This window comes from Geotrypetes seraphini, chromosome 8 (genome assembly GCF_902459505.1).
Source record: "Geotrypetes seraphini chromosome 8, aGeoSer1.1, whole genome shotgun sequence".
Lineage (NCBI taxonomy): Eukaryota > Metazoa > Chordata > Amphibia > Gymnophiona > Dermophiidae > Geotrypetes > Geotrypetes seraphini.
The window spans coordinates 28,424,139-28,450,060 of NC_047091.1; the positions used below are offsets into that span (position 1 = coordinate 28,424,139).

Below are 25,922 nucleotides of genomic sequence, written 5' to 3' on the forward strand. Positions count from 1 at the left end.
ATCTTAAGTGATCGATGTTGAAGGCAAAGCTAAGGTCCAACAAAATATAAAATGTCTTGTGAGGATCCAGGAGGCATGAAATAGCACCTTATGTCATTGTCAGGGGCAGGAGGGATGGGGAAGAAGCCAGTGTTGGGAAAGAAGGAAGCTAGTGAGGGCACCAGCAAGAACAAAAACTGAAAGATATAAACAAAGGTACAGTATCAATTAATGTGAATCACAATAACTGGCGCAAAAGCATGTTCTTGTACAATCCCTCTGGAGCCTGAACTATCGGGTAGTGCATCCATTCCAGCCTTGGCTGCAGAACTTAAAAATAACACCAACCCCCCTCTGCGAGGTCACCAGTGCAGCCACTCCCCTTGAAGTTCAGTTTGATTCTGCAGCCTTGCTGAGAACCTAGTTTTCTTTTGCTCGTGATTTTATTTCTTTATTTTCGTCGGTACCGCGGGTTTGCCTTCGTGCTGCGGATCAACTCTGTGCGAGTGATCCTTCAGTGGGAGATCACAGACATTTTAAAGTTTGTCTGCTTCTGGAGGGTGCTCTGTAAGCCTGAAACTGCAGTAAGCCCTCTGGACAGTTTGCAGATGGAATCGGGTCCAGTGTTCTCCCCAGAAATTTTTTCTAGCCGGGTGGCATGAAAAAGTAGCCGGGTAAACATAGAAGATGACGGCAGAAAAGGGCTACAGCCCATCAAGTCTGCCCACTCTGCTTACCCACCCCCTGTCTATGCCCTAATGACCCAATTTCCTTATCTTGATCCTCGTAGGGATCCCACATGGGTATCCCATGTATTCTTAAAGTCTGGCACGCTGTCTGCCTCGATCACCTGCACTGGAAGCTTGTTCCAATGATCAACCACTCTCTCTGTGAAGAAATACTTTCTGGTGTCGCCATGAAATTTTCCGCCCCTGAGTTTGAGTGGGTGCCCTCTTGTGGCCGAGGGTCCCTTGAGAAAGAAAATATCATCTTCCACTTCGACACGTCCCGTGAGGTACTTAAATGTTTCGATCATGTCTCCCCTCTCCCTACGTTCCTCGAGAGTGTAGAGCTGCAATTTGTTCAATCTCTCTTCGTACGAGAGACTGTCCAAATTTCGTACATGTATACTATTACTCCCCTGTTCTTTAGATTTATAATACGCTTTGAAATGATGACAATGCGTGTATATCAAATTTTAAATAAAACTTGAAACTTGGTAAAAGAGGATCCAATTAGAAAAAGGAATTTTGTTTTTCTCTTTTTTTTTTGCACTGACTCCTCCTAAAGGCTCCTTTTACAAAGGTGCGTTAGGGCCTTAACACGCAGAATAGCGCATGCTAAAATGCTGCAGGCGCTAGCCGCTACTGCCTTCTCTTGAGCAGGCTGTAGTTTTTCTGGTAGCATACGCTATAGCACGCGCTAATCCGGTGTGTGCGCTAAAAATGCTAGCGCACCTTTGTAAAAGAAGCCCTAAGTGATACAACTGTATCAGTTTGGTTCCAAAAGAAAAAAATTCACAGCAATAGGAAGTTCTTCTTCACCCAAAGGGTGGTGGACACCTGGAATGTGCTTCCAGAGGGTGTGATAGGACAGAGTATGGTATTGGGGTTGAAGAAGGGATTAGATGATTTCCTGAAGGAAAAGGGGATAGAAGGGTATAGATAGAGGATTACTATACAGGTCCTAGACCTGATGGGCCGACGCTTGAACACGATGGACCTCTGGTCTGACCCAGCAGAGGTACTGCTTATGTTCTTATGTTCAAAAATACCAGTAAACTTCAACTTTTTGTACTCCCATAATTAGCTGAAAAATAGAAATGTAGATTTGCTATATATAAACGCCAAAGAATATACACCTTTATTATGCAAAAACAAGTTTAAGCACCATAACTCAATTAATTACTGCTAGAAGTATAATCAGATATACAAAATTCACTAGTAATCAAATCATTCATAACATATATCATTGTGTAGATGTTGCTTGAAGTTTTCTAACCTACTGTTATTGATTGTGAAGTTTTTTTTTAATATATTTTTTTACATTTTTAAAAACATGTATGATTTTAATGACTTCTTACTTACTGAAGAAGTCATGCAATTTGTTCCTTGGGGAAACTTTTGCAATAATCAGCTTGCTGTACAGTTTTTTTTTTCTTCTGAAACATAGAAACATAGAAATAGACGGCAGATAAGGGCCCACGGCCCATCTAGTCTGCCCACCTTAATGTCCCTCCCCTACCTTTGCCCTGTGAATAGATCCCATGTGCCAATCCCATTTGGCCTTAAAATCAGGTAGGGTAGGACGGGGAAATTTGCTGGTGGGGAAAATTAAGGGCTCCTTTTACTAATCTGCAATAGTGTTTTTAGCGCGTGCAGAATTGCTGCGCTACATGGCTAGAACTAACGCCAGCTCAGTGCTGGCGTTAGCATCTAGCACATGCAGCAATTCTGCGCGAGCTAAGCACGCGGTAAAACTGCTATCGCGGCTTAGTAAAAGGAGCCCTAAATGTGTACTATTTGTATTAGTTAATTATTATTAGTTATTTTCCAATGCTCAATATGACTGCCTTTCTTAAGGTTTGTCACTTGTTCCATCATTTTTTATTAAATTTAAGAAGTATCCAATTCTAGAAGTGAATAATTAGATATTTGCCCTCTTTCAAATGGTATAGAGCAGTCTCTCAAACTTTTTTAACTCCGGCACACTAAACGGAGCAAATGTTTTTTGTGGCACACTAAATGCAGCAAATGTTTTTCATGGCTGGAAAAAATTTCTGGGGAGAACACTGTTGCTGTTAGTTTTCAAGGTCCAATCACATCAAAGAATGATGCTTATCTGGGCAGTTGTATAATTAAAAGAATGGATAAGATAACATGAGAAGTGAAATTGTCATGAATCAGAGGGATGCATATCATGTAGGTCCTAAAAGCAGGCTTGTGGATTAGATATAAACTATGAAGGCAGTGGTGTACCTAGCATATGTGACACCCGAGGCCCATCATTTTTTGACATCCCTCCATCTGTATGAAAAACATGCTTTTTAGTAACAATCCACACATCACACAAGAGTGTACCTAGGAAAAGGCAGCATCTTAGATACTGCAGTGAACAGTACATCAATACACCCATTGTAAAACTAAACAAGACAGACTAGTACAGATCAATCCTACACAATCAATCCTAACTGAAAACCATGTCTTTCGAACACACAGAACACAGAAAACACCTTCGCCTAGAATGGAATATGTAATCACAAACTGACCCCTCTCCCTTTTACAAAACTGTAATGTGGTTTTTAGCCATGGTGGTAACAGCTCAGACTCTAATAGAATTCTGAGCAATTACCACCATGGCTGGTGCTAAAAAAACGCTCTACAGTTTTGTAAAAGGGGGGATAAAATATAAAAACTTAGACAAAGGTTAAATTGAACCACCAAGAAACTGGACTATGCATACAATGCAACACCACAGAAACAGCGATGCATCTCCCCTAAAGCAAAAAAATAAATAAATATAATTTTTTTTCTACATTGTCTTCTCTGATTTCTGCTTTCCTCATAGTCTTGTCACTCTCTTCATTTCATCCACTGTCTACCCTCTCTCTGCCCCTTCTATATGGCATCTTCTCTCCTTGTATTCCACTTCCATCTCTCCCTTCACCCCTATTATTCTGGCATCCATCTTCTACCCTTCCCTCCTCCAATGATCTGGCATCTCTCTCCTCTTCTTCCCTTCTCTATCCCACACCCCCATGGTCTGGCATTTCACTCTGTCCTCTCCCTTCCCCCCACTTCCATCAACATCTGCCCCCTTTCTTTCCCTCCAACCCAATTCCATCCAGTATCCTTCCCCCTTATGTCTCTCTCTCCTTTCCCTGCACATCAATTCCATGCTCCCTTTCTCTCCCTCCACCACCCTTCCATGCTCCTCTCTCCCTCCAAACCAGCAAGGTCCCATGATGACTGCTTCTGTTGCCTCTGCATCTGGAGGATGTAAGTGATGTTGGAGGGGGTGGGTCGGCAGACACAGGGAGTTGCGGCAAGATTCCGCAATGGCTGCAGCTGCCGGTCCACCCCTTCCGACGTCACTTACGTCTTCCGGAGGCAGAGGCGGCAAATGCAGTCATCGCGGGACCTTCCTGCACTTCAATGTGGCTGCCGATTCTGCTTCAGAATAAGTACGGCAGCCGCAATGAGGTGCAGGTGCCATTTAGAGCAGCTCGGAAGGTTCTGGATCCAGCCGGCTGTGTACCCTCCTAGGGCTGGCACCCGGGGCGGTCTGCCACTGTATGAGGGGACAAAAAATAATAAAAAGAATGAATAACTTACCGATTTAGACATGTCATACATTTATAACCACAAAAATATGTCATAAAATGTAATTCTAAACTCAAAAGATTCCAGACGAAAAGCAGACTATAGAAAGGAAACCAGAAAAGACCAAACCCATAGTACTAAGATCCAAATGCTAAAATCGGACATGTCCATTATGAAGAGACATGTGGATCACCGCTAATTATAACGAGTGAGTCTTTAAAATATGAGACAGTAACAGAGAGCCAGACCTTGTGGAAGGAAGTGACAAATATTGGAGCCAAAACCAGAGCACCGTGATGAAATTTGAATGGAAACATAGATACCTATTTATACTTTTGAGTAAAATTGCAATGTGAACATGTCATAGAAAAGAATAAATAATATGTAAACTAAAAACCAAGAACAATATATTGTAACACTGAACTCAGAATTAATGAAATAACATGCTAAAAGAACTTAACCCCCCCCCCTAAAATAGGGCATATACATACTTAAAATGATGGCTGGTTACAAACACTATGCCTAGACTATATAGACCTAAACAGGGCAAAAGTAAACGTATGGGAAATGAACAGCTGATAATACAGTGTATCTTGAAAACATAAGCCGATAGCTCAAAGACAAGCCGACCGGGTAGATGAAAAGTGAAACCTGGGAAAGATCTAAGTTCAAATGAGCTTCTATTAAAACCAAAGAATAAAACCACAGCACTTGGGAAAGTAAAAAAGGGAGAGTAAAATGGACTTACCGAAAAGGTCTCTGCACTGATGAGATAAACTCGTACGCAGGATAAATATGAACACGCGACAGTGGGGCTATGATATTTGATCCGTTGAAAGAGGCGTCAAAAAAGTGATGCACACTGATAGGGGAGGGGCATCGGGCTGTTAAAAAAGGCTGCTTTAATAAATAAATGAAAATACTGGTGAAAAACTAAATAAAAAACCAAAACCATGATAAAATGCCAAACCTAACTGCAAGTGGTAGTGAAAGTAGCATAAGGCACCAGTAGTACTGTTAGTCCCAGAGCTGCTTAGAATAAAGAACCGTGCTGTACATGAGGAGATAAGATGTAAAGTGCTGGCCCCTCACTGCACCACTTGATAAAACTAAGGAGCGATGTTCTAGAGCAGGGGTGCCCACACTTTTTGTGCTTGCGAGCTACTTTTAAAATGACCAAGTCAAAATGATCTACCAACAATAAAATAACCCCCCCCCCCCCCACAAAGCACACTGTAGGCAGAGAAAATGTTAATTAACATTCCTATTCCGGGGTTTTTTCAAAGAGGTCAAAGCAGATTCTATGCACTGTCACCTCAGTAACAACCATACAAAATTAGACAAATATACCCCCTCCCTTTTTACTAAACCACGATAGCAGTTTTTAGCGCAGGGAGCTGCGCTGAATGCCCAGTGCTGCTCTCGACGCTCATAGGCTCCCTGCACTAAAAATCTCTATTGCGGTTTAGTTAAAGGGGACCATAGTGTAAAATATAGACTGCAGATATAAATTCAGATACATTTTGATCACTAAATTTAAAATAAAATCATTTTTCCTACCTTGTCTGGTGATTTCATGAGTCTCTGGTTGCACTTTCTTCTTCTGACTGTGCATCCAATCTTTCTTCCCTTCTTTCAGCCTGTATGCTTCCTCCCCCAACTTTTTCTTCATCTCTCCCTACCCTTTCTTTCTCCCTGCCTCCATTTCTTTCTTTCTCTCTTCATACCCCTTTTCTTTTTTTCTGTTTCTCTTCTTTCCTTCTGTCTCCCTGCCTGACAGCTTTCTTTCTCCCTGCCCTCCCCCAAGCCACTGCCACTGCCATCGGGGAACAGGCCCCCAAGCCGCCGCCATCAGATAACAGGCCCCAAAGCCGCCGCCGCCACCGCCCCAAGCTCTCCCTGCTTCGGGCCGACCAGCATTCCTCTCCCCGACATCAATTCTGCCATCGGGAAGAGGAATATAGTAAAACAAACTGGCTTCAATAGAAAAAAGGAGTGATTGAGAAGTAACCCAATTAGGCTTGAAAAACTGCTCAGAAATATGAAACTCTGAAGGGAAGGCTGTTAAACCTCCCTTGGAGAAGAGTTCACCTTCAGTCACTGCAAACTTAAGTTTATGGGCACATTCAAAAACTCCAAAGATATTTGAAAAAAAACAAAGTTTCAAAGTCTTTCTGTTTTATGCAATAAATGTCTTCATTTGGTAAAAGTTAAAACTGCCACCACTAAGTTACTTAGCTCTGTTTATTGTCTTTGGTGGTCACAACGTGGCCCCGTTTCGAATCCTGCTTCAGGAGACCCGATGTTAATGAAAATCAGAGAGTAACAGATGTGGACATGTGTAAATCTAGAGTTCTTCATTAACTAAATACTTTTACTGGTCGTGATGTTCAGTTGTATCATGGCTCTGGAGACTGACATGTAACAAACTCAAATTGCCAGCCATGTTACATCTGTTACATCAGGGGTGCCCAATACGTCGATCGCGATCGACAGGTCGCTCGCTCAGGCGACCCCAGTCGATCGCAGAGCGGGTTCCCTTCCCTTCTCTTTTTTTCCCCTCCTGACTAGCCCGCTCCTGAATTCTGCTGCTGCCGCCGCTCAACATTTTTAAAAAAAACCGGCTTGAAGAACTTATGCTCCAGGGGCTAACGTGTGCTTGTACTGGCTTCCCTTCTCTTCCCTCTGAAACCAGAAGTTATGTCCGGAGGGGGGGGGGAGAGAAGGGAAGCCGGCACGCACATGTTAGAGCCCCGTTTGCGGGCTAAAGCGGGAGACAGGTCAGTTAAGCTTGCGATTTTCTCTTCTTGCTGCCAGGTCCTGCCTATTTTCTGTTTCCTCAAAGGCAGGACCCAGCAGCATTTTTTCCAATAGGTCGATCTTGGGCCATCAGCCTTCCTCTCCCCGACGTCAATTCTGCCGTCGGAGAGGAAGTTCTGGCCAACGGAACTTCCTCTCCGACGGCAGAATTGACGTCGGGGAGAGGAATGCTGGTGGGCCCGAAGCAGGGAGAGCTTGGCCGGCGGCCTGTTATCCTATGGCAGTGGCTTGGGGGAGGGCAGGGAGGGAGAAAGAGGGCAGGCAGGGAGACAGAAGGAAAGAAGAGAAACAGAAAAAAAGAAAGGGGGCATGAAGAGAGAAAGAAAGAGAGGGCAGGGAGAGAGGAAGAAAACGGGGGGGGGGAATGAGGTCAGGAGGAGAGGAAGCATACAGGCTAAAAGAAGGGAAAAAAGGGGGAAGTGACGTCAGCTCACGGAATGGCTGCTTGAATTCAGAGCTCCGTAGGGGCACATGTGCTTTTCAAATTTTACAGCGTTCTGAACAACGGAGATTTAGAGCTTTCAGTGGAGTTGGATTACAGCAGAGATGGAGACCCGAAAGAAATTAGAAAAATACAAATTTCCTACACTTGAAGGAGAGAAATCGGCTGCCGCGAGTGGCAGTTCGTTGCTGGGCAGCAGAAAAAAAATGGCGCCGGCACTCGCGGAGTCAGACGAGGACGAGCCTGTTGCCGGGAGCGCAGCAGTCGAGGCAGTCACACCCCAAATGCTACAAGATTGGTTTAGAGCATTAAAGGAAGAAATGGTGGGTGTTCGAAGGGACTTAAAAGCTACGATGATTGAGCTGCGGTCGGAAATAGCTGAGCTGGGAGGTCGGGTGGGGGACACAGAGGATCGAATATCGGAGCTGACACAAGACCTGAAAACGGTGCGGGCTGAACTGGATCAAGTGCCGCCCTCCATCCAGACCTTGCAAAATCAAGTGGAAGATCTAGAAAATCGATCTCGTCGTTGCAATCTACGTTTCAAGGGAGTACCAGATATTGAGGAGTATAAAGACTGTGCTTCTGTAGTGAGCCGAATATGCACTGAAATATTAACGGAAGCACAAGGCTCCCTGCCTGGCCCCATAGTACTTGTGAGGGCACATCGCAGTCTAGGCCCTGCAAGAAGCACAGGACCTAAAGATATTATTGCTTGCTTCCAGGATTTTGGGATTAAAGAGAAAGTACTGCAAGTTGCGCGGCGCAAACAGGACCTTCGTTGGAATAATATCTCCGTGGGCATATTTCAAGATCTAGCGTGGGTTACCTTACAAAAACGTCGGAACTTTCAACAGATCACGCAATTGTTGCGAGCTGAGGGTCATCGCTATCGTTGGCTGTTTCCATTTGGAGTATGGATAACGATTGATGGGAAATCTAAACGTGTTGGTGATGTGGAGGAGGCGTGGGCAGCCCTGAAAGAATTGGGGTGCAAAAATGTTCCTGAGGTTCCTGTCATGGCTGCTACAAATAAGAAGGCGGAGAAACGTTCTCCTGGTATTTGGTCCACTGTTGGGCGTACTGGGAAGCGGCACTTGAACGAACATACCTGATAGACAGTGGTGCTTTTGATCCAGATTAGTTTTTTTTTTCTCCCCCCTTGATCTGTGTTAATAGATCTTGGTTAAGGGGAGTCTGACTTTCGCCAGCAGTTTGCCAGACTGCTTGTTGAGAAGAAGAATATTTTGCCTGTGTTCTCTCAGACTGTTATTTATAATATTTCATATGGGGGTCTCATAGCAAGAAGTATTGTCTATGAAGCCTAGATCTTGAGTGTTTATTGTTGTTTTGATATATTGCTAAGGTTGTTCAATGGGGTGGTACATTTTGGATTTAAGGGTAAGGGAGAAGGACGCTTGTATGATGGGTTTGAGTTGCCCTCTGTGGGGGGGAGACCTTACTTCTTCTCTCTGGCTGCCCAGAGTCTGGGTCAGTCAGAGACAGAAAAACAGAAGGGGGGGGGGAGGGGGGGATTGGAGGGAGGGAACAGAGGGGTCATTCACAGAAAGATGGTTCTCTTGTTTTGGGCTCATGGAATGTTAACGGCCTAAATAACCCAGGGAAGCGTAGTATAGTTTTCCGTGAGTTGCAGAGGTTAAAGTGGGATATTTGCCTGTTACAGGAAACTCATTTGAGACCCAGGGATGAGAGGTTATTGCATACCCATCATTATGATCAATTGTGGACACATCGGGCTAGAGGTACACAGAGGGTGGGGGGAATAGCTATATTGATTCGTAAAGGGATAGGATTAGAGGTGAATGATGTCTTTAAAGATAAGGAAGGACGCTGCTTAGCTATTAAGGGTCAGATTCAGGGTAAAGAGATTACAATTATTAATATATATGGGCCAAACACAGATCAGTCTCATTATTATTCTAATCTTATTGAGGGCCTTTATGCTTTTGTAAAAGGTGCCATTTTTTGTGGTGGAGATTTTAATGTGTGTCCTGATCTCGCTTTGGATCATTCCAGGGGGGGAAGGGCGATTCTTAGAAAACACAGTAAGGCATTAGTTAAGTTTATGCACCAGTTGGGGCTGGTAGATTGTTGGAGATTACTCCATAGTACACAGAGGAATTATTCTCATTATTCCCATGCAACACAGACTTATATGAGAATTGATGGCTTGTGGGCACATAGAAACCAATGGGGAGGGATTCAAGAAGCGGAATTGGGTAACATTCAGATTTCGGATCATGCCCCTGTATGGGTGGTTTGTACGGGTCTCAGGATGCAATCTGGTAGAAGATTTTGGCGACTAAATGAATCTCTTTTAGGGGACCCTATTATATTACAAGAAGTAAGGGATTCAATAGTGGACTTCTTACATATAAATGATAATGGAGAAGTGGGAGATGGAATTCTTTGGGATACACTGAAAGCAGTTCTCAGGGGTGTTTTTGTAAAATGGGGAGCCCGTAAAAAGCGGGATAGAGCTAGGCGCTCTTTGGGCCTCCGTGAAAGACTGATGGAATTAGAAAAACAACATAAGTCTGATCCCCGACCTAAGGTATATGCAGAATTAAGTAATGCACGGTTGGAATTACATCAACTCCAACTTGAGGAGTTAGCATTTAGGAAGACACAATTGAAACAGGCCTTGTTTGAGAATGGAAATCGGTCTAGTGCTATGCTGGCCCGATATCTTCGAGCTCGTAGGGTATCTACTACCATACAGTGTATTCGTGGTACAGATGGGAATAGACATAGAACTGATAACGATATTCAAAAACAATTTGTTACCTTTTTCTCAGGGTTGTATAGTGGGAAAGCATTGCATACTGACGCTGAGATCACGGAATTCTTGAATAGAATCCCGCTGCCTAAGCTTTCTGTTTTGGATCAGGAAGGGTTGGATATCCCAATAACAGAAGGGGAAGTGGCAGGGGTCATTAGAGGTTTGAAAGGAGGTAAATCTCCGGGGTTGGATGGGCTGCCGAATGTGTTCTATAAAACATTTAGAGAACAGATTATTTCTTTGTTGGTAAGGGTTGGAAATGGGGTGCGAGATGGGGGCTCTCTACCTAATTCTATGCGAGAGGCAGGGATAACGGTCTTGCTGAAACCAGGAAAGGACTCTGAGCAATGTGGAGCATATCGACCCATCTCCTTATTAAATGTAGATGCTAAAATATTGGCTAAAGTGTTAGCATTAAGATTGGGAAGGGTGTTACCGGGACTTGTCCATGTTGATCAGGCTGGATTTATTCAAAAGCGCCAAGTGGGAGATAACATTCGTCGAACGTTACATTTGATATGGGAGGCTCAGCAACATCATAGTAAAATGGTGCTATTGTCTATTGATGCTGAAAAGGCATTTGATCAAGTGAGTTGGGACTTTTTGTGGGCAGTTATGGAACAGATGGGTATAGGGGGTATGTTTGAGAGGTGGATACGGAATTTATATTTGGGGCCCAGAGCTTGTATTAAAATTAATGGGTTTTATACAGACTTCTTTAATATCTCTAGAGGGACTAGACAGGGTTGTCCACTATCCCCTTTACTTTTTGCTTTATATTTAGAACCCTTGGCTTGTTATATTCGGGATTTGGAGACAATTAAGGGAATTCATGTGGGGGGGAGGGAACATAAATTAGCGCTATTCGCGGATGACATTCTGTTATACGTACGGGACCCGGAGATTTCCTTCCCTGAGCTTTTAGAGGTGTTTGTGAAATTTAGAGGTGTGTCTGGCTTTACGATTAACATGGACAAGTCCGAGTTTTTGAATATCTCTTTGGAGGAGAGGGACGCACAGTGGCTGGTTGATAATTTCCCAGTACGGCGAGCTGGGGATCATATTCGTTATCTAGGTATCCTGCTCCCTACTGAGTTATCGCGTCTTTATGACCTTAATTATTCTAGAATAATACGCTTAGTGCGGATGGATATGCAGACTTGGAAGGGGTTATGGTTATCTTGGTGGGGACGTATTGCGGTCATCAAAATGAATATCTTACCACGCTTATTGTTTTTATTTCAAACACTTCCCATTGACGTACCTAAACGACTATTACAGGTCTTGCAGAAGGAAATTCGTTTATTTATTTGGCAGGGGAAGCACCCTCGATTGAGCCAACAGGTGCTGTGGTCAGCTCGGGAAGAAGGGGGTAGGGCATTGCCAAATTTGAATTGGTACTATGAAGCGGCACAGCTTCGTTTTTTGCTTGATTGGAAGATAGCGGTATTTAAACCTGGAGTTCAAATTGAGCAAAGTTATGTTCCTCATTGTGCCCTGAATACTTGGTTGTGGACCTCTTTGTCGGTTTCAGAGCGATTACAGGGACAGAGGAATCCATTTTTTTGCCATCTAATCCGGGTTTGGGGGTCTCTGTGTCAAAAGGAGAGGAGAAATGAAGGGGTTTCTACTCTTGCTCCACTAGCGGGGGAACCGCGGTTTCTAGCGGGAATGGAAAAGGGAGCTTTTCGGAAGTGGGAATCTCAGGGTATTATTATATTTCGGGATGTACTTATGGGGGGCTCTTTGCCTACTTTTGCGGGGTTGGTGGCTAAATATCCGGGATTGGGGGGTGAATTCTTTGCTTATATGCAATTGAGACATTTTATGATTTCGGTTGGTTGGGATAGGGGGAATCCACAGGGATCTGAACATTTAGAAAATCTATGGGTGTTATTGGGTAGAGTGCCGAGACCGATTTCCATTCTCTATAAATATTTGAGGGGTAGGGAGGTGATTTCCCTTCCGTTCAAATTACATTGGGAACGGGACCTTTGTCTCAAGTTCTCTGTGGATGATTGGTCACGTATCTGTGCAGAGGTCCAGAGGGCATCTCATTGTATTTTAGTTCAAGAAAATGCATATAAAATCTTAACACGCTGGTATTATACACCTGAACGGTTACATCTTATGTACCCTTTAGTTCCTAATTTTTGCTGGAGATGTGGTAACGGACCAGGTTCCTTTTTGCATATTTGGTGGGAGTGTGGGAGGATTCAGAAATTTTGGGTAGTAGTCACTCGCTCTTTGACAGGTTGGATTCAGGATCCGATACAACTTGTACCTCAGGTGTGTCTACTTGGATTACATAATGTTAGAGAAGCTCCTTGGCAGACAAAATTGGTTCGAATGGGGTTGGCAGCAGCCAAATGTTTGATAGCACAGTATTGGAAGAAATTAGATGCTCCACCAGAAGTTGAATGGATGGAAAAATTACGAAAACTTGCTCAGATGGAATGTTTAGCTGCTAAGCATTATGGCTATTATGACAGTCAGAAGCGGACTTGGGATAACATTTTTCATTGTATTTGATCCTATCTTTCTGTTGAGTGGGGAGGGGAGGGTTAGGGGGGAAGGGGTAGGGTGGTTGTTTGGGAGTCTCTTTGCAGAAACAACAAGGGGACTTCCGCATAGTGCATATTATGTTGATGTTTTTCTTGTTTTCTTTTATCTTATTTTATTATATGATATTCTATGATGGGCAGTGGGATTGGGGTATTTTTGCACACTGATAAATTTGTAGGCTATATCGAGTTGTTGTATTATACTACAGATGTGTTATTGTGGTGATTATATTGTTATTGTTTTATTACAAAATACTAATAAAAAATTGAAAAACAAAAAAAAAAAAAAAAAAAAGAAGGGAAAAAAGATTGGATGCACAGTCAGAAGAAGAAAGTGCAACCAGAGACTCATGAAATCACCAGACAAGGTAGGAAAAATGATTTTATTTTAAATTTAGTGATCAAAATGTATCTGAATTTATATCTGCTGTCTATGTTTTACACTGTGGTCTCCTTTTACTAAACCGCAATAGAGGTTTTTAGCGCAGGGAGCCTATGAGCGTCGAGAGCAGCGCTGGGCATTCAGCGCAGCTCCCTGCGCTAAAAACTGCTATCGTGGTTTAGTAAAAAGGGAGGGGGGTATGTGTCTGTTTTTGTTTGGTTGTTAGTGAGGTGACAGTGCATAGAGTCATCTGCTTTGACCTCTTTGAAAAACCCTGGAATAGGAATGATGATTAACATTTTCTATGCGTACAGTGTGCTTTGTGTGGTTTTTTTTTTTATTTTATTGTTGGTAGATCATTTTGACTTGGTCATTTTAAAAGTAGCTCGCAAGCCCAAAAAGTGTGGGCACCCCTGTGTTACATGTTACCTGAGTTGTGATTCCTGCATCCGGGGCACCTAAACTGGGCGCGGATGGTGTTTTTGCAAAACGCAAGCGTAATTTCAGGAAAAAGTCTCCTCAGTCTGCTAATCCTGTGAAATCTGAGACGAGCGGATTTCAGCCTTCCTTCCGGAATGGCAAATGGAAATCTCAGCCCAGTGAGTCCTCGTTGTACTCAAGAAAGGTCATTGACTACAGTTTTTCCGGCCTCTGCCGGAATTATTCTTGTCCCCTTTCTGTGGGAATTCCGGACAGGGCCAGCCGGGTGCGAGCCAATGCGCACAGGTTACTGGATCAGGCAGCTTTAGAGCCTGTCCCAAAGGGAAACTGGGGCACCAGGAGATATGCCATTTACTTCATCATGCCAATGAAAGAATTCTGAAGATTGCTGACCAATTATAGACCTGAAGGCAGTGAATGCCGTCCTATGAATTCCATGTGTCCGGCTGGAAATGGTGCATTCAGTGATGGCAGCAGTGGCGCCTGAGGAGTTTTTGGCTTCCTTGGCTTCTCAAAAGTGTACCTCCACATCTCGATTTTTTTTGTTTTGTTTTTTCTGGATCATCGGAGATTTCTGAGGTTGCATGTTCTTGGGATGCACTTCCAGGTCGCAGCGCTGCCCGTTGGGTTGGTGTAAGCGCCCAGATTATTCACCGCAGTTATGGTGGTGGTGGCTGTTCATCTGCGCTCGCTGGGGGGTGCAAGTACATCAGTACCTTGATGGCTGGCTAATCGGAGCTCCCTCTTTGGAAGGCCCTTGGCGGTTCGCCAAGCAGTGACTGCTGGATAGTCTCGGCTGGGTGATCCATCTCACGACATGTCGCTTTGAGCTGCCACAGGACTTGGAGTACGTGGGGTCTGGTTCCATGTGGGCAGGAACCAAGTGTTTCTGGCGGACTCTGGGACAATCAAGCTTCGGAGTGCAGTCGGGACATGTTAGTGGCTCCAGTCTGTCAGAGCTTCAGGCTATGTCATGCAGGGATCCTTTTCTCCGCATTACAGAGTCTGCGGTTGTTTGAGGACCATGTCTTCTTTTCTTCTGCACGTGGGATCAGCAATCCACGTCACCCAGATAGTTTGGCTACCCACTTTTGTTCTGTCGGGTTCCAAATCTATGACCCGTGTTTTGCAGTCTCTGGAGGTGCGGCATCTCCTTTTGAGATGCCTTGAGGCTACTAACGACTTCTGTCTTTGAGACCATCCATTTGTCCTGGCGGGCCCCGCACACTGGAGTCGACCTGCTTCCGAGGCTACCTTCTCGTATTGGTTGCATACGGGCATTTCCGTGGCCCATGTGGCAACAGGGAAGCAGCCTCCCCTTGGTGTGAGGGCTCACTCTCCCGGAGGAGGGCTTCCTCGTGGGCTGACTCTCATGTTGTCTCGCCTGATTTATCGGTCGGCCACGTGGATTTCCTTTCATATTTTTTTCCAGGTTTTATCGGCTTCATGTGGCAGCTATGGGTGTTGCAGCCTTTGGCCCTTCTGTTCTGGTGGCGGGCTCATTGGGTCCCCCCTGATATTTAGGACTGCTTTGATACATCCCAATAGTTCAGGCTCCAGAGGGATTGTACAAGAATGAAAGATTAGGTTTCTTAATGTAAGGATTGTAGGTGCCCACAATGTTAGGCGCCCTTACAAAACGCCAGGTCCCGAGTTCAATACCTTCACAGAAGATTCACCAGGAGTAGAATCAAATAAGAAACACAGCCAGAGGTGATGGCATAAAGAATATATTATAGAAATAGGCTTACAGAAAAGCAATATTCATAAGCATTACAATTAAGCATTACAATTAATGAAAGAGCAAAGCAGTTTCCCTGCCTTACAGAGTCCAGAAGGAAGCGTGAAGTTCCAGGGAGAGGCAGAGAGAGAGAGAGAGAAAAGGGGGATGGGGGTGATGATCTAAGCTTCGGGTTCCCGAGATAGAAGGGATAGAGAGATAGATAGAGAAAGAGATAGATCCATGTGTGTTGCAGAGAGGAGGCTTTTATAGCTTGGAATCTTATTCTGAATATAGAAGCTATTGTATTTCCCAGTATCTTTCTGTTTAGAATTTGTAAACTGTTTGAAACAATGGTTAGTTTAATTGATAAGGAGGGTGTGATACTTGCAGGCATGATAGATGGGATTAGTTTCTGGCGGCTTTGTCCCATTCAAGCAGCCTATCTTCTTGATAAACAATCCAGTCTGGCTGGATGATTAATGTATGTGAATTCTGTGCAGGAGCCCAGAATTCTGCATCAACATTCCAGAGTCAGATTGATATGATATCCCATAGGCCTTTGCTGACATTGGTTAGGGCAACCAAAACTGCTGATTGCTAGCAATGCTAGGGCTGACACTTACCTCTGCTAATCTCCTTCTTGTATATCTTCTCTGGAGCCTGAACTCCCACCCATCTGTTCTGTCCAATTCGCAGGTTACCTGCCAGTAACTGGTAAATTGGCTTTCTCTCTTTGACCAGCCTCGCTAACATTTTCCCGAGTGTCCTTTTATTTAAGTTTATGGGGTTTTAGGGGTCCTGGGATGGTGCCCCTTCTGCTTTTTAGGCTGGGTCTTCTTTAGTGACCTGTTTCTCAATTTTGCAGGTGTGAAATCTTTCAATTTCTTATTATCCTAACTTAGCCTTTTATTGGTGGTTGTTGATTATGTATTTGTTTATCATGAGCAGCATTGATTTGTATCGGGGAGTCCCCGCACCCCCCTCTCTTTTTCTTGTGTTTCCTGTTTGTATTAGATACTCCTGGCTTTGCTACCTACTGAACTTCAAGGGGAGTGGCTGCACAGGTGACCTCGCAGAGGGGGGTTAGTGTTATTTTTAAGTTCTGCAGCCAAGGCTGGAATGGATGCACTACCTGGTAGTTCAGATATGCAAGAAGGAAGGTTAGCAGAGGTAAGAAACCTAATCTTTCATTCCAGTGCAATAGGTGAGACATTCTAGACCATGGGGTTATTTCCCTTTAGTCACATGGACTGAGTCTACTCTAGAATGTCTCACCTATCTACTGGAAAAGATCATACCAGGGTAAATACATAATCCTCTCTTTTTATAGGTAGAAAATGGCCAATGTAACATCATGTGCAAGAATATAAGAATTGCCAATGCTGGGTCAGACCAGTGGTCCATCGTGCCCAGCAGTCCGCTCACGCGGCGGCCCTTAGGTCAAAGACAAGTGCCCTATAGAGTCTAGCCTTACTTGCGTATGTTCTGTTCCAGTAGGAACTTATCCAACCTTGTCTTGAATCTGTGAAGTGTGTTTTCCCCTGAGCACAGAACCCTGCGGCACTCCACTCATGATGCTTTTCCAGTCTGAGTATTGACCATTCACCCCCACTCTGTTTCCTATCCACCAACCAGTTTTTAATCCATGTGAGTATATCACCCTCGATCCATGGTTCACAATTTTCCGAAGTAGGCGTTCATGCAGAATCTTGTCGAACGCCTTCATTCTCATATTAGTACGGTCGTTCAGAAATGTTTCTATCGACTCAGGATGATACGTTCCCTTGCTAAATTGCTCGAACCAGCCTCCTTAAACACACTGATCCACACTTTAGTGATCGCTTGTATAGACTATTGTAATGCCCTATATAAGGGTATTACAAAAAAGGAAATTAGACGGCTTCAAATTGTGCAAAACACAGCTATTAAGATCATCTGCGGCGCAAAGAAATACGATCACGTCTCACCCTTGTTGATTAGCGCACACTGGTTACCAGTTGAACATAGAATCAGTTATAAAATCCTGCTTTTAACATTTAAAACAAAATTAAATACCCAACCAGAATTTATTAACAGACTTCTAATACCTTACAATACTATAAAAACCCTCCATTCGACATCTCAGAATCTTCTTGTTATACCATCTTTAAAATTGATTAACACGCTGCGCTCCAATAATTTTGCTGTCACTGCCCCTACTCTCTGGAATTCATTGCCTACTTATTTGCGCAATGAGTCCGATCTAAAACAATTTAAAACAAAACTAAAAACATTCTTGTAAGGACATTTTAGATTAAATTGATAATTTTTCTCCTAACCTATTGTATTTTCCTTTTATGTTGCTCTTTTCTTTCACGATTGTAGTTCTTCCCCACTTCCCTATTGTTTGAATTAAGTCCATATGTCTATCCGTGTTTTGTTATGACACTTGGTTTTTACCTAGTATCCCTTTTTTAACATGTATTTAAATAATTTTAGAGTGTACACCGCTTAGAATAACGATTAAGCGGTTTAAAAAGATTTTTAATAAACTTGAAACTGAAAATCTAGATATACAATGTTGACCGGGTCACCTTTGTCTGTCTGCCCATTTACTCCTTCAAAGAAGTGCAGTAAGTTTGTCAAGCAAGATCTTCCTTTACTGAAGCCGTGCTGGCTGGTCCTCATCAGTTTGTGTCCGTCAAGGTGGTCAATGATGCGGTCCTTTATCACCGCAACATTCGCCACTTTCCAATCTTCCAGAATCTTTCCTGATTTGATTGACAGATTGGCTATTAGTTGGAGCAGTTCAGCTATAATCCCTTTCAGTTCCTTGATTACCCTCAGGTGAATGCCCTCTGGTCCTGGGGATTTATCGTTTTTAAGCCAATGAATCTGTCTGCATACTTCTTCTAGACTGACCGTCGTCCCTGTCAGTTTCCCGTCTTCATTTTCTGTGTATAACCTATTGGCTTCCGGTATATTAGATATATCCTCTTCAGTAAATACAGATGCAAAAAATGTGTTCAGTTTGTCAGCAATGACTTTGTCCTCCTTAAGTACTCCCTTTATTCCCTGGTCATCTAACAGCCCCACTGCTTCCGTCGCGGGTTGTTTCCCCTTAATATATCGAATGAACGGCTTAAAGTTTTTGGCCTCCTTGCCTATTTTTTCTTTGTAGTCTCTTTTGGCCCCTCTTACTGCTTTAAGGCACTTGCGTTGATGATGATTGTGCTTTTTTCTAGTTTTCTTCTGTTTTTATCCTCTTCCATTCCTTAAATGAAGTCTTATCCCAGGACAAGCAGGCAGCATATTCTCACACATGGGTGACGTCACCGACGGAGCCCCGCAGCGGACAGCTTCGAAAGCAGACTTGCTTGAAGATCTTTCTAAGAGCTTCTGAGTGCATGCGCGCGTGCCTTCCCGCCCAAACTAGGGGGGTGCGTCTTCTATGAGGATCCTCAGTTCAAAGTTTTCCGCGAAGCCGAGAAGACCTGTTCCTCTTAGCTCTGCAGTGTTGTGCCTTCTTTTCACCGTGGCTGGATTTTTGATTTGGTCACTGTGTTCGTGTGTATTTTTCATTTGATAAAACTTTTTAAAAAAAACCCAAAAAACTAAATACCTTTTGTTTCGTCTCATTCGCCGTCGGGTACGGGGGCTTTGGGTCTAGGCCCAACCCTTTACCTTCCTACGGTACGGACTTTATTTTTTTCTATGTCCCGGCCTTTAACCGGGTTTAAACGTTGTTACCAGTGCAGCCGGATGATTTCCATCACCGACCCTCATAGTCAGTGTATAGTCTGTTTGGGAGACAGTCATCGCCCTGAAGATTGTGTTTGCTGTCTGATCCTTCAGCCTCGAGCTTTCCGCTGCCGTTGTGACCGGTTTGTTCAGCTCTTCTCAGTTATGGAACCCGATAAGACTTCGACCTCGGGGACGACTTCAGTCTCGAAGACCTTGACTTCGGGGGTTGCCTCGGGCTTGAAGAACTCGCCCTCCATTTCGGTGCCGGCCTCGACCTCGAAGACCTCGGGGTCTTCGGTCTTGAAGGCCTCGTCGACTCCTTCCTTGAAGTCTGTTCCTGTGGGTAAGTCTCCTGCCTCTTTTTCAGGTGCCATACCTAAGAAGCCATCGGAGTCTCTGCTTCCGCAATCCGTGACCCTGGGTTTGCCTGCCGCATCGAGACCTCCAGCTAAGCGTGCCTCCAAGTCTCGGGAATACTCACACTTGAGGTCGCCCTCCTTGGAGCGCACTGCGGCATCTACGAGACCTGATCCTTTTGTCTCAGTGCCCATGTTTGAGGATATGTTGAAGTCTATCTTAACCACTCAAATTTCCTCGATTGTGGTTCAACTGGTTCCGTCCTCGACACTGCTCCCTGTAGACCAGCCTGGGCAGCAGTCTGAGCCTCCTGTGAAGCCACCTCGGGGCAGGTCTCGGAAGTCTGCCTGTGTTTCTTCCACTGACTCCTCGCCGGAACCTTCCTCGATGTCTTCGTTGCCTCGGATGAAACATCGATCGAGGCATTCAAAGCATCTTCCTTCCAAACTTCCTAAGACTACCGAGCCTTCTTCGAAGTTGAAACATCGGTCTCATCATTGTGGTGCCTCGTCGCCTCCATCTCAGAGACCGTCAAGATCGGGAACTCCTCCATCGAGACCTCTGTTATGGGACTCGTCTCCCCCTGCATCTATGCATTCCATGCCTCGAACCCCGAGGACTTCGCCATCGAGGAGTTTAAGCGCAAGCACTCCTTAACTCCACCACAGACTGGTAGTGTGGCTTCTTCCATCACGATGCGCTTGGAGTCGGAGCCTTTATCTCTATTCTCATGAGGCTTCGCCATCCTACTCGGTGGTTCCTTGGTCCCGTTCTGCCTCCCCTTAGGATGCTTCAGCCTCAAAGTCTTCTTCGTTCGCCAAGTTTGTCTTCGATATGGGGCAGGCCCTTCATTTGGATTTACACTCAGATTCCAAGTACACTCCAGAATACTTGGCTGACATGGAGCTGCCACATCCTCCTAAGGAGACTTTGAGGTTGCCAATGACTCCAGTCCTTAAGCAAACCTTCATGAGAAACATGGAAACTCATTATTCCGTCACGTCCATTCCTTCTAAATTGGAGTCTCGATACCGCATGTAAGGGATTTGGAAAGCCTCAATTATCCCATCAAACCTTGGTGGTGGAGTCCTCTCTGAAGAAAGCTCATCCATCTAAACTTTCTGCAGCTGTTCCACCTGGCAGGGAGGGTCAGACCATGAATAAGTTTGGCCATCGATTATACCAAAATTCCATGATGGCTAACAGGATTCTCAATTACAACTATGTTTTCACCACCTACTTCAATCATTTTCTGAAGCTGCTGCTGTCCTTCTATCCAGACCTGCCCAAGCCACGTCTCCAAGAGTTTAAACAAATCCTCCAAACTCTTTCGCAATTGAGACTTTTCATGTTACAAGCGTCTTATGATGCTTTTGAACTTTCCTCCAGAGTCTCTGCCTTTGCAGTTGCCATGCGTCGCCTTGCCTGGCTGCGCATAGTTGACATGGATCCTAATCTACAGGATCGTCTTGCAAACTTGCCCTGTCAGGGGAATGAACTCTTCGATGACTCCATTGAAGCTGCCATCAAGCGCCTCTCAGAACATGAGCGCTCTTTTGCTTCGCTAATTCGACCCAAGCCCAAGACTCCTCCTGCTCAGGCTTACAAACAACTACCTCATCGTTATCCTCAGAAAACGACGCCAGTTTTCTCCAGACCTTCTCCTAGACACCCTCAGCAACATCAGCGTCAACAGAAGGCTCAAACTCCTGCTGCTACCAAGCCAGCTCAGTCTTTTTGACGTTCCCAGCTTGAGCATTCCAACCTCCCTGCATCCGAATTCTCTTCTACCCATTGGAGGTCGTCTTTCCCTTTTTTGTTCCCAGTGGGAAAACATCACTTCGGATCTCTGGATTCTGACCATTATCCGAGAGGGATACTCTCTACGCCTGCTTCAGGTTCCTCCAGATCACCCTCCAAGAGAGTGTCTTTCCAGGTCCTCGCAACTTCCCCTTCTTCTTCAGGAAGCTTGGGCTTTTCTTCGCCTTCGAGCGGTCGAGGAGATTCCTCTCTCCCAACGGAACCGGAGTTTCTATTCCTGTTTCTTTCTGGTTCCAAAGAAGACGGGGGACTTGCGACCCATTCTGGATCTCCGAGCCCTCAACAAATTTCTGGTCAAAGAGAAAATTTTGCATGCTCTCATTGCCAACCTTGTACTCCCTAATGGATCAGGGAGATTGGATGTGCTCGCTGGATCTCAAAGAGGCTTACACTCATATCCCCATTCATCCGGCCTCTTGTCAATACCTTCGATTCAAGGTGGGGAATCTTCATCTACAGTACAGAGTTCTTCCTTTCGGACTCGCCTCCTCTCCCAGAGTTTTTACGAAATGTCTGGTGTTCGTGGCTGCTGCTCTTCGTTCTCAAGGTCTTCAAGTTTTTCCGTACCTGGACGACTGGTTTATCAAGGCTTCCTTTTCTCCAGGGGTTATTGCAGCGACCCAACAGACTATTGTGTTCCTCCAGAGTCTGGGGTTCGAAATCAACTTTCCCAAATCCCAGTTGATCCCATCTCAGTCTCTCCAGTTCATCGGGGCCACTCTAGACACTGGCCAGCTGAGAGCGTTTCTACCTCCCACACGTCGAGATACCCTTCTTCGTCTTTGTCATCAGGTGTCTCACCTTTCCTCGCTCTCTGCGCGTTAGATGATGATTCTGCTCGGCTACATGGCTTCTACGGTTCATGTAACTCCTTTTGCCAGACTTCACCTTCGCATTCCTCAGTGGACCCTGGCATCTCAGTGGCAGCAAGCTACAGACCATCCTTCTCAACAAATTATAGTAACTCCTTTGTGAAGAAATCTCTCCACTGGTGGATGCTCTCTTCCAATCTTTCCAGAGGTTTGCTGTTCCACAATCTTCCTCATCAGAAAGTTCTCACAACTGATTTGTCCACTTACACATGGGGAGCCCACATAGATGGTCTCCGTTCTCAGGGGCTGTGGACTTCAACAGACTGTCAGTGTCACATCAATATGTTGGAACTCAGAGCGATTTTCAATGCTCTCAAAGCTTTTCATCACCTTCTTCACGACACAGTGGTTCTTGTCCGGACGGACAACCAGGTGGCCATGTATTATGTCAACAAACAGGGAGGGACGGGTTCTTACTCCCTTTGTCAGGAGGCTCTGAGGCTGTGGCATTGGGCCATTCATCGCAACATCTTTCTCAGAGCTGTCTAAATTCAGGGTCAACACAACTGTCTGGCGGACAAATTGAGTCGTCTTCTGCAATCTCACAAATGGACACTCAATTCCCCCACACTTCATCAGGTGTTTGCTCGTTGGGGGACCCCTCAAATAGACCTTTTTGCGTCCTCCCTCAACTTCAAACTGCCTCAGTTTTGGTCCCGTATCTACTCTCCTCAATGTCTCGAAGCAGATGCTTTTCTCCTGGACTAGAGGAATCAGGTTCTTTATGCCTTCCCTCCATTTCCACTGATTTCCACTGATTCTCAGGAGTCAAGCTCAAGAAGGAATGCGCCACTATGATTCTGATAGCTCCTCGGTGGCCCAGACAACCGTGGTACTCCCTTCTACTTCAACTCAGCACCAGGGAGCCTCTACTTCTGCCAGTTTTTCCTTCTCTGCTCACTCAGAGTCAAGGATCCTTGCTTCATCCCAATCTGCAGTCTCTACACTTGACAGCTTGGTATCTTTCTGCATAACAGACTCTTCTCAATTTTCTCAGTCTGTTCAGGATATTTTACTTGCTTCCAGGAAGCCGTCCACTCGACAGTGTTATGGCCAGAAATGGACTAGATTTTCTGCTTGGTGTTCCTCACGCCAGCTGCAGCCAATGTCTTCCTCCTTGGCATCTTTTCTGGGCTATTTGCTTCACTTGTCACAATCTGGACTTCAATCTATATCTATTCAAGTCCATCTCAGTGCTATTGCTGCTTTTCATCAACTTCTTGATGGGAAACCTCTCTCTGCACATCCCGTGGTTTCCCACTTTATGAAAGGACTTTTTAATCTTCATCCACCACTTAAACCGCCTCCAGTAGTTTGGGATCTTAATGTTGTTTTGGCTCAATTGATAAAACCTCCTTTTGAACCACTTGACAAAGCTCACCTCAAGTATCTCACTTGGAAAGCTGTATTCCTGATTGCCCTCACATCTGCTCGAAGAGTCAGTGAGTTACAAGCTTTGGTTGCGGACCCACCTTTCACAGTTTTTCACCATGACAAGGTGGTCCTCCGTACTCATCCTAAATTCTTACCTAAAGTTGTTTCAGAATTTCACATCAATCAATCTATTGTTCTGCCAGTGTTTTTTCCTAAGCCTCATTCTCATCCTGAAGAAGTGGCACTTCATACTTTGGACTGCAAACGTGCCTTGGCCTTCTACCTCCAACGCACTCAACCTCACAGAACATCTCCTCAGCTTTTCATCTCCTTTGATCCGAATAAGTTGAGATGTCCTATCTCGAAGCGTACCATCTCCAACTGGATGGCTGCTTGCATCTCTTTCTGCTATGCTCAGGCTGGTCTTCCTCTGCAGGGTCGAGTGACGGGCCACAAAGTTCGAGCTATGGCGGCATCTGTAGCTTTCCTCAGATCAACTCCTATTGAGGAAATCTGCAAGGCTGCCACTTGGTCCTCGGTTCATACTTTCACCTCTCATTACTGTCTGGATACTTTATCCAGGAGGGATGGCCATTTTGGCCAATCTGTTTTGCAAAATCTTTTTTCTTAAATTGCCAACTCCCTCCATCCTATTTTGCTTAGCTTGGAGGTCACCCATGTGTGAGAATATGCTGCCTGCTTGTCCTGGGATAAAGCACAGTTACTTACTGTAACAGTTGTTATCCAGGGACAGCAGGCAGATATTCTCACAACCCACCCTCCTCCCCTAGTTGGCTTCTGAACTGAGGATCCTCACATGAGACGCGCCCCCTAGTTCGGGTAGCGGTGCAGCACTCGGAAGCTCTTAGAAAGATCTTCAAGCAAGTCTGCTTTCGAGGCTGTCCGCTGCGGGGTTACATCGGTGACATCACCCATGTGTGAGAATATCTGCCTGCTGTCCCTGGATAACAACTGTTACGGTAAGTAACTGTGCTTTCTTGTCTCTGATCGCTTCCTTCACCGCTACAGTGAGCCACGCCAGTTCCTTGTTCTTCTTCCTCTTAAAGAAGACTTTTTGTCGAAACGCGGACTGTGTTGGGTCCTTCATCCTTAGCGGACTAGGTCCTTTAGGGTTTTTATGTGGATTATTTTACTTTTATGTGGATGATTTTATGTGGATGATATTAGTGTACCTTTGAAACTTTGACATTTTAAAATAAAATCCATTTAGGAACATCGTCATTCCACAGAGTTTCTTTTGGTTTCTTCTTTATAAAGTAGCCATAAAATAGAAGCTTTTTTGGACATGTCCCCCAGGAATGTAATTGTGTGTATCACATACTGTAAGCTGTGTGTCTCCAGGGCATATTCATTGTGATGGTCCTGAAACCCATCTGGCTAAATGTGCCTGTGGAAGAGGGTTGAGAAGCACTGCTGTAAGGTTTTGGAGCTGTTTGTCAGCAACTGTATCAGACAGCTTCTTCTTGCTGTAAATGAATATTACCTGATCAGTCTTTATTTAAATTCCATGATCAGCATTTGATTAAAAAGCTGGTTGTGGTGTTTAAATTGTTCAATGTATAATTAGTGCCACTATCTATAGAAGCAGTGGTACTGGTTATATCTGTATCTTACCTAGATCTGCAATACAGCCAGTAATACATTTTTAAATAAATACCTGGATATAATCACTTAATTATGCTATATAGATAGTGGCAATATTCAAAATTTTTGCTGTCCTACTGGACATAATCACTTAATTATGCTATATAGATAGTGGCAATATTCAAAATTTTTGCTGTCCTAACTTAAACTGCTTTGCTATACAAATAGAGCTGAATATTCCCATGCATAGTAAGGCAGAACACCTTACTGTGTCAGCCCTATATAGGTAGTGATCAGTAGTCGGAATGACAGTGGCGCGCTCAGTATAGTGTAGCTGAAATTTCACAGAAAATGAATCATGTAGCTGTTGCTGCTAAACTCCCTTAATCATCTGGTCCACTTTCTTCATCGTCTCAAGAATCATATAGGTCAATAGTAGCGTGCCAATTATGTATGCTTTTGTTTTTAAATATGGGTTTGTTTTCCAATCACCATTCAGTTAAAACTTTCTCTGCTTTCATCATTAAGGAACATGAGCTATGGACTCTACCATTCACTTTTGGAATGGTTTCACCCCCTCTATTTAACGGACAAAAAAAATGGATTCAAAACGCAGAACTTTGTCTTCGGAAAGACAATGCCAGAACTATATGACCTTGTTTTACGGTAAGTGCCTTGATCTTTTCTATGTAAC

At 44.5% G+C, this 25,922-nt stretch overlaps 1 protein-coding gene across 2 annotated transcripts in view; it reads left to right on the plus strand.

Moving 5' to 3' along the window:
• The window catches only part of FUCA1 (alpha-L-fucosidase 1), a 134,913-nt gene that overhangs the window by 48,837 nt on the left and 60,154 nt on the right, over positions 1–25,922 (plus strand). The window contains exon 3 of one of the 2 annotated variants that reach the window (XM_033956809.1): positions 25,757–25,894. The exons of the other annotated variant lie outside the window; for it this stretch is intronic. Coding sequence (XP_033812700.1) covers positions 25,757–25,894 — 138 coding nt within the window. The remainder of the gene's footprint in view (positions 1–25,756; positions 25,895–25,922) is intronic. 2 annotated transcript variants of the gene reach the window in all.